Genomic DNA, 9,649 nt, shown 5'->3' with positions numbered 1-9,649 from the left:
TAAATAAATCAGTATTAGTAGTCATGTAAAAGTCTAGACAAGTCAATTCACCCCTCCTGTTGGAATTCAGATTTTAAAAAAAATGTTTGAGTCATTGCCTCATCTTTCTGTATCTCACACTTGCAGATCTTTGGATAATCTCACTTTCAAGCACCAAATTATTAATTAGTTAATGTGTTTTACATATTACCATATTTCTGCGGGGGGAAGTTGCTCGTTTGCTGATGGGAAGGCAAAAAGTCCAAGTCATGCATAGTTAATTCTCTGCGTAGTCAAACTTTATTCAACTCTGCATAGTTATAGTTTAGGAATACCAGGAAAGTTAGTAAAATAAGCCAATCTTAACACAGTGCAGTCAAGGACCAGAATCATGCATACACCCATCATGGCAGAAATGTTGTCAATCTTAAAGGAGAAAAAGTGCTTTCCCTTTGAAAAAGACTGTCGAAAATGTTTTTGTTACACCAGATGGGTGCTGCATCTTTTTGTAATTTCAACGAGATGAGATGGCTATCCAGACACTCCCTGTCTTGCTCTTACAGACACGTGTCATATCAAAAGCTTCAATTGCAGTCACTCTGAGGTTGCATTGGTAATGCAGTATAACTGTTGTACCGCTGCATACTAGACATTAGGTAGATGCGCAGACCAACCAAACTAACCATCTTAACCACCTTTCAGCCTGTCTGTATTGTACTTTTAGTCTTCTATGACAACTCTTTGTTTTTTGTCACAGGTTCACCAGCTCCCTCTTCAGGATGGCCAGTCAGCGCTAAGCTAAGTAGTCGGTGTAGCAGGCTTGACTGGAGGTAGAGGTGCCAGAGGCACCATGGGGGATGGAGGAGCCCTCCATACGGAGGGGAACGCCCTTCTCAAAGCCGTCTTCCAGGGCAAGCTGCGACTGACCCGGCTCCTCCTGGAAGGGGGAGCCTACATCAACGAAGGCAACGAGCGGGGCGAGACCCCCATCTCTGCTGCCTGCCTGGCTGGCTACGAGGACCCCCAGAGCCGCCAGAGGATGGTGCGCTACCTCCTGGAGAAAGGAGCCGATCCCAACATCCCAGACAAGTCTGGGCTGACCGCCCTGATGCATGCCTGTGTCGAGCAGGCGGGCAAAGAGGTGGTGACCCTTCTCCTAGAGAATGGAGCTGACCCCAGCCTCAAGGACTACACAGGCTCCTCCGCCCTGGTCCATGCCATCAACAGAGGTGACCGAGACACCCTCCAGGTCCTGCTGGACGCCTGCAAGGCAAAGGGCAAGGAGGTGATCATCATCACCACTGACACGTCACCCTCGGGCACCAAGAAGACCAAGCAGTACCTCAACTCCCCCCCATCACCAGGGGTGGTGGACAAGCTCTCGCCCGTGGCCTGCATGTCGCCCTCAGAGGTGGCGATCCAGACCTCCAATTCCCCAGCAGCAGAGAAGGCTGAGGAGGAGGACAGTATCTTCAGCTTTGCGTTGACATCAGCTTTACCCCTACCCTCCAATAGAACCCTAGGGGAGAAAAGGCCGCCCCCCCGCAAACTCCTGAAGAGGCTCAACTCGGAGCCTTGGGGTCTGGTAGCACCCTCAGTGCTCAGCAGGGTCCCACAGGAGGAGGTTGATGGTGGACTGGAGGAGGAAGGTGGGGGTAGGATCATCACTGAGATGAATGGTCTGTCAATCTCGGGTCCTGGCAGGCCTCTCCTGTCTCGTCGGCACAGCATCGAAACACACGACCCCTGCTCACCCAAACTCATTGATCGATCCTGCTCAGAGGACTGTGCAGCCCTTTGTAGCTCCTCCTGGGCCGACAAGGTCCAACAGCACCAGATCCTGTACCGCAGGAACACAGCGCCTGAGTCTCAGGAAAATACAGGCGGACCAGGGGTGGTGGCTTTACGCGCCCTGGCTCACCCCAAACTTACCCGTATGGAGCACTATGAGTCAGACACACACCTGTGTCCTGAGTCCATCCCTGGATCTCCAGACTCAGGGCGCGTGTCAGTGGAGCGGAGGAAGTACAACGCCTCGCCCCTCTCTCTGCTCACCACCTCCTCCCGGGAGTCCCTTGAGAGCATCCCCAATTCTGTCTCCCCCATCACCATGCGCAGACGGCCCCACGGCCTCCTAGAGCGCAGAGGCTCAGGCACCCTCCTCTTGGACCACATCTCCCACACCCGCCCCGGGTTCTTGCCCCCACTCAATGTCAACCCCCACCGGCCCATCCCAGACATCCGGGCCAATGGCAAGCCCACTTCCCCCATCCACTCTGGTCCCAAGATCCTGGTTCCAGTTGCCCCTGCCTCACCCAAGAGAGGCCCAGACTTCAAGATGAAGAAGAAACTGATGAGGAGGCACTCCATGCAGACGGAACAGATGAAGCAGCTCTCCACCTTCCAGGAGATCCTGACAGAGAAGGTCATTGAGTCAAACGGGGACTGAGACTTAAAAAGACATGTGAGGGCAAGTTGGGGGGTAAAGTAGTGGATCTATCTAGTTAGTACACCATTTTCCTCAACCAGTGCTTAAACCAGGACTACTAACATGAATTTGGCTCATTCAGAGTGAGGCCTCAGTCCCATCCTTGTTCTGTGTCAAGTGCAGATAGTTATTTTTATTTTTAGGTGACCTATTTTATGTTGTTGTGTTTCCTTTCTGTGCTGACACAGAAAGCTGGTTGATTGAGTAATATGGTTTACAGAAGATGTTCTTCTCATTTCTCCTCAAATTATTTATTAATATACCCGTATGCAGTCAACAGAAATAGAAACATATTTCTGTGTTTTTAGATGTTTACACACTGCAAAATGTGTACCAATGTCTTGCCTATTGTTCCGTGTGCTGAAGACATTTTCATCCCCTCTGAAATCAGTCACCTTATCTATCTATGACACTTTAGGGCGAAAGAACAAATCAACAGTAGAGATGCAACAGCTTACCTTGAATTGTTATTCTGAATGTGCTGTCTTCCTGATTTTCAATTCTTGCATTAGCTGCTTTAAAACTTCAAACTTCAACCCTAAAATACTCTTATGTTGATGGGTATGTTTCGGGGAGAAGGATTGCTTTATTCCATGAAATAGTTTTCAAGACATATTGCCTGATTTCACTGTCATTGTATTGTTGTTATCTATTTTCACTGTATTTATTTGCCTTCACCTTTTAATCCCTTGATATTTTGTGTTTTAGAGAGCAATTTTGGCCATATGGTCGAACCACACGCCTGACTTACCCTGACGACTACAGTGGGATCAACATGTGGGACCCTTTATGAGTATCACACTGTAATAATGTTATTATCAATTGATTAAAAAAAAGTCAATTGAATGGCAATTTCATACAAAATTCCAAAGAAATCCCATGAATGCATGTTTGTTTACATTGGAGTGTGTGAATACTGTAAGATGGCTTTTAGAAGAATTAACCTCAAATAATTGCACATTGGTGCTATGCGTTTCCATATGGAAAGAGCTCCTAGCACATATTAACTGTAAATAATGTAAAGATAAGACAAACCTAATTTGCTTCTGAAATATGTCCATGTGCAATATGCTGTACTGTAATGTCAAAGGATTTCCTTCATCTATGGTGGATGTGAAGTTGTCTTTACAAATTTACATTGAAAGCAATCTGAAGCCCTTCTTAACATTTACTGTACACTGATTTGCCAAAAGGGAGAGTTTTAGGCTCACAGAACTAACATTTACAGTTACTTACACATTTAGATTGTCACTTTTAAATAATTCAATTTCTATAGGGTGAGATTTAAGAGAAAAAAGTTTGAAAATGTTTACCAAGCTTACAATGTGACTGCTTGTCCCGCTTCCATTTGAAATATTTGTCATTAATGGAATAATGTTTATATGCTACAAGGTTTAGTATTGACCTCCTGTTGATTGAACTGTATGTTGGTTACTTGAAGTTTAAGAGAAATACAAACAAAAAATACATATTTTTGTATGCCTGTTAGGAAATAGAAAAGTAAATTCTAATATGTCATCTATTTTCACCTTTGAACTTGATTGTAATTTGATTGTGGAATAAATATTTGTTAAATGTTAAAACAACATTTAGTTGTCATGTATCTTTAATATGAGATTTGTCATGTCAATTTGATATAAGAAATGTATTCATAAAATTGATAATACTGTACTTTTAGTATCAAGAATCAACCAATCTCCATTAATTTGGATATTTCTTTAAAAAAAATATGTGGTTCATTTTCTGTTATGGCAAGAATCACAGGGTGCAAAATATTTTCCATACTAGTCTTAGGTATTGGGTATTCAGTACCGGTTTGAGACTATCAGCCAGCGTGAATGACTCTGCTGCACATGGCGGGAAGACAAAGAATTTATTTTAGCCAGAAGTAACCTCCACACATCCATCTGTTAAACAAGATGCACTCCAGCACAGGTGGAAGTTATCTTCTTTGGCAAAGGCCTGGAGGAGGGACTTTAGATAGATGAGATAATGTACACTAACACTGTAATGGATAAAGAAGGAGTCATTTGGTGAGGTAGACTTCCTCTCCATAAAAGCATAACTTTGGACATGGTTAATAAATTCATAAAGTATGTTTTGTGAAAGTGACAAACTTTCTAATACAGTGGGGTTCAAAGTCAATGGATCCCTTGATAAAGATGGGCAAAAAAATAAAATAATACATATACATATACTGAGTTATATTGTATGCTCAAATAATAGGAAAAAGTATTTCCTAATACAATTGCTCAGAGAAAGAAAGCGATTTTGTTTAACAAGTAACAACAAAAATCTAAAAAGATAGTGGTCAACATTTTTGGATCCCCTGTTTTGGCCATCTCTGTCTCTGGACAGAGATGGCCAAAAATCCTGTGGTTTGAATTGAAGAGGTTAGTCCATATGTGCAGACAAAGGATATCAAGTATCGGGAAGGATTCTGTATGGAGGAATGGTCTAAGATCCCTCCCAATGTGTTCACCAAGACTTATATGCTAATCTTTATCAAGGGATCCAAATATTTTGGACACCACAGTATATGGCTAGACTAGCCCACATACACATAGATCAGGGATGTGAGTTTGATATAAATAACGTTTTTTTCCGGGACTTATTCAAACAATATCACTATTTATCCGGTTGCATCTTTAAGGACATGGCCGGATTAAGAAATCATAGTTTATTTGGCACACATGCTGCCCAAATTGCAGCCGTCCCGACTGTAGGAATCCAGTAACTGGTTGCAGTTGAGTAAATGAGGGATACAAAGTTGATGTTATGGTGTGGGGTGCATTTTCCTGGCATGGTTTAGGTCCACTTGTAGAATCTATGCCAAGGCACATTGTTCTGGCAGCTCGTGGTGGCCTATCGCCCTATTATGATTTAAGACACTTCATGTTGGTGTTTCCTTAATTTTGGAAGTTACCTGTATGCGCTTGAGATTTAAAAAAAAGTTTTTTTTACTATTGATCCTTTGTGGTTAATTATGCTCTCTGGTGTATTTTGAACACTGAGAGTGGGCTCCTGTGGTAGGATTTATTTTATTTGATAAAATACAAAAAATAAATAGTTTATTTTATTTTATTATTCAATTGTGTGACTCAGGGGCCCAGCCCACAATTGTCCGGCCACGTGTATTAATTATGCAGTTTATTTTATTCATCAGTTACCCAATCCCTACCTCCTCTCCTCCCCCATCTGATGATTAGCAGAGCGGCAGCAGGCTGTCTACACTCATTGAGAGTGGGCTCCTGAATCCTCCTGTGGTTTGTGATTGCAGTAAAACCATTTAAAAAAACATGTAATACATATTTAATATACAGTTGCAAGAGAAAATATGTGAACCCTTTGGAATTACCTGGATTTCTGCATAAATGGTCATAAAATTTGATCTGATCTTCATCTAAGTCAAAACAGTAGACAAACAGTACTTAATCTAATAATACACAAACAATTACACGTTTTGATGTCTTTATTGAAAACACCATGTAAACATTCACAATGCAGGATGGGAAAAGTATGTGAACCCTTGGATTTGATAACTGGTTGACCCTCCTTTGGCGGCAGCAACAACCTCAACCAAACATTTTCTGTAGTTGCGGATCAGACCTGTACAGCGGTCAGGAGGTATTTTAGGCCATTCCTCTTTACAAAACTGTCTCAGTTCAGCAATATTCGTGGGATGTCTGGTGTGAACCGTTCTTGAGGTCATGCCACAGCATATCAATCAGGTTGAGGTCAGGACTCTGACTGAGCCACTTCAGAAGGTGTATTTTCTTTTGTTGAAGCCATTCTGCTGTTGATTTACTACTGTGTTTTGAGCTTCAATTGGCGGACAGATAGCCTTACATTCTCCTGCAAAATGTCTTGATAAACATCGGAATAACATTTTCCGTCGATGATAGCAAGCTGTCCAGGCCCTGAGGCAGCAAAGCAGCCCAAACCATGATTCTGCCTCCACCATACTTTACAGTTGGGATGAGGTTTTGATGTTGGTGTGCTGTGCCTTTTTTTCTCCACAGATAGTGTTGTGTGTTCCTTCCAAACAACTCAACTGTAGTTAATCTGTCCACAGAATAGGTGCACAATAGGTGAACTTCAGACGTGCAGCAATGTTTTTTTTGGACAGCAGTGGCTTCTTCCGTGGTGTCCTCCCATGAACACCATTCTTGTTACGTATCGTAGACTCATCAACAGAGATGCTAGCATGTTTTAGAGATTTAGCTGACACTCTAGGATTCTTTAGAGTAGGATTCTTTAGAGTAGCAACAGTGCTGAACTTTCTCCATTCATAGACAATTTGTCTTACCGTGGACTGATGAACATCAAGGCTTTTAGAGATACTTTTGTAACCCTTTCCAGCTTTATGCAAGTCAACAATTCTTAATCTTACGTCTTCTGAGATCTCTTTTATTCGAGGCATGGTTCACATCAGGCAATGCTTCTTGTGAATAGCAAACTCATATTTTGTGAGTGTTTTTATATTGCAGGGCAGCTCTAACTAACATATCCAATCTCGTCTCATTGATTGGACTCCAGGTTAGCTGACTCCTGACTCCAATGATCTTTTTGGAGAAGTCATTAGCATAGGGGGTTCACATACTTTTCCCAACCTACACTGTGAATGTTTAAATGATCTATTCAATACAGACAAGAAAAATACAATAATATGTGTGTTATTAGTTTAAGCACACTGTGTTTGTCTATTGTTGTGACTTAGAGGAAGATCAGATCACATTTGTTGACCAATTTATGTAGAAATCCAGGTAATTCCAAAGGGTTCACATACTTTTTCTTGCAACTGTATATTTGATATATGTTTTATTATGCAGCCCCTGTAAGCCCCTACATTACTCCCGCCCTGTTTAAGGATCTGCTGTTTATATGCCTACAGTGCCTTGCGAAAGTATTCGGCCCCCTTGAACTTTGCGACCTTTTGCCACATTTCAGGCTTCAAACATAAAGATATAAAACTGTATTTTTTTGTGAAGAATCAACAACAAGTGGGGCACAATCATGAAGTGGAACGACATTTATTGGATATTTCAAACCTTTTTAACAAATCAAAAACGGAAAAATTGGGCGTGCAAAATTATTCAGCCCCTTTACTTTCAGTGCAGCAAACTCTCTCCAGAAGTTCAGTGAGGATCTCTGAATGATCCAATGTTGACCTAAATGACTAATGATGAAAAATACAATCCACCTGTGTGTAATCAAGTCTTCGTATAAATGCACCTGCACTGTGATAGTCTCAGAGGTCCGTTAAAAGCGCAGAGAGCATCATGAAGAACAAGGAACACACCAGGCAGGTCCGAGATACTGTTGTGAAGAAGTTTAAAGCCGGATTTGGATACAAAAAGATTTCCCAAGCTTTAAACATCCCAAGGAGCACTGTGCAAGCGATAATATTTAAATGGAAGGAGTATCAGACCACTGCAAATCTACCAAGACCTGGCCGTCCCTCTAAACTTTCAGCTCATACAAGGAGAAGACTGATCAGAGATGCAGCCAAGAGGCCCATGATCACTCTGGATGAACTGCAGAGATCTACAGCTGAGGTGGGAGACTCTGTCCATAGGACAACAATCACTCGTATATTGCTTAAATCTGGCGTTTATGGGAGAGTGGCAAGAAGAAAGCCATTTCTTAAAGATATCCATAAAAAGTGTTGTTTAAAGTTTGCCACAAGCCACCTGGGAGACACACCAAACATGTGGAAGAATGTGCTCTGGTCAGATGAAACCAAATTTGAACTTTTTGGCAACAATGCAAAACGTTATGTTTGGCGTAAAAGCAACACAGCTCATCGCCCTGAACACACCATACCCACTGTCAAACATGGTGGTGGCAGCATCATGGTTTGGGCCTGCTTTCTTCAGCAGCGACAGGGAAGATGGTTAAAATTGATGGGAAGATGGATGGAGCCAAATACAGGACCATTCTGGAAGAAAACCTGATGGAGTCTGCAAAAGACCTGAGACTGGGACGGAGATTTGTCTTCCAACAAGACAATGATCCAAAACATAAAGCAAAATCTACAATGGAATGGTTCAAAAATAAACATATCCAGGTGTTAGAATGGCCAAGTCAAAGTCCAGACCTGAATCCAATCGAGAATCTGTGGAAAGAACTGAAAACTGCTGTTCACAAATGCTCTCCATACAACCTCACTGAGCTCGAGCTGTTTTGCAAGGAGGAATGGGAAAAAGATTCAGTCTCTCGATGTGCAAAACTGATAGAGACATACAAAGTATTAACTTAAGGGGGCTGAATAATTTTGCACGCCCAATTTTTCAGTTTTTGATTTGTTAAATAAGTTTGAAATATCCAATAAATGTCATTCCACTTCATGATTGTGTCCCAGTTGTTGTTGATTCTTCACAAAAAAATACAGTTTTATATCTTTATGTTTGAAGCCTGAAATGTGGCAAAAGGTCGCAAAGTTCAAGGGGGCCGAATACTTTCGCAAGGCACTGTATATAGCCAACGTGAAAGTATGTTCCCCATCATGGTAGTATAAGTGTTGCCTGGCATTGCAGTGCAACACTCATTTACACTCTACTCCATGCGTTGCCTTTGGGACTGAGAATACTCCCTGCAGCCCTGATGAATAAGTGGTATGATGAAAATCAATTGGCCAGCAATTTGTACCGTGACACCACAGAATGCAATAATATGCCAAAGGAGACAGACGAGGGAATAGGACTTTCCCGTTGGTTATTATTTCCAGATTTGCACTGACAGTGCAAAGCTGCAATGCTTTTTTGAATCATGATTTTTTTCACTGTTACAAACCTCTATGTATGTAAATCAGGGTGACATAAACCGCCTTTCTGTTGTTTTTAGTGACATTCATACAACACAGACAGAGAAATTGTAGTAATTTAAGTTTTTCCACTTTACAACTGACCTTGTGGCATGTGTCCATGGACTGCATTCCTCTTAGGAAAATCCCATTAGGAATTCTATCAGTGTCGAGGCCAGCTCATCCCAGTTTCATTTGAAACCAGACGGTGTGACCCCTGCATTTATTTGATTGTGGCGTGAGCTCCAGGGAGCGACCCTGCTGCTGAATGCTGATACAAATGGGCCGTGTGCTGCAGCCAAAGTACATTTACTGCTTTTGTATGCAGAAAATACTATAGCAAGCTGAGGCTCCCATAGGGCTGTTCAATAGATGTG

At 42.1% G+C, this 9,649-nt stretch overlaps 1 protein-coding gene across 1 annotated transcript; it reads left to right on the top strand.

Annotated features, from left to right (window-relative positions):
- Window positions 1-728: 728 nt before the first annotated feature.
- LOC135521279 (ankyrin repeat domain-containing protein 34A-like) lies at window positions 729-4,042 on the top strand. The gene has a single exon (XM_064947202.1). It carries the CDS (start codon window positions 830-832, stop codon window positions 2,426-2,428), a length of 1,599 nt encoding a protein of 532 aa, XP_064803274.1. The 5' UTR covers window positions 729-829; the 3' UTR covers window positions 2,429-4,042.
- The last annotated feature ends 5,607 nt before the right edge of the window (window positions 4,043-9,649 follow it).

The sequence above is a fragment of the Oncorhynchus masou genome, chromosome 29 (assembly GCF_036934945.1).
Source record: "Oncorhynchus masou masou isolate Uvic2021 chromosome 29, UVic_Omas_1.1, whole genome shotgun sequence".
NCBI classification, from domain to species: Eukaryota; Metazoa; Chordata; class Actinopteri; order Salmoniformes; family Salmonidae; genus Oncorhynchus; species Oncorhynchus masou.
The sequence above is the reverse complement of the archived record's forward strand: the minus strand, read 5'-3'. Positions and strand labels throughout refer to the sequence as shown.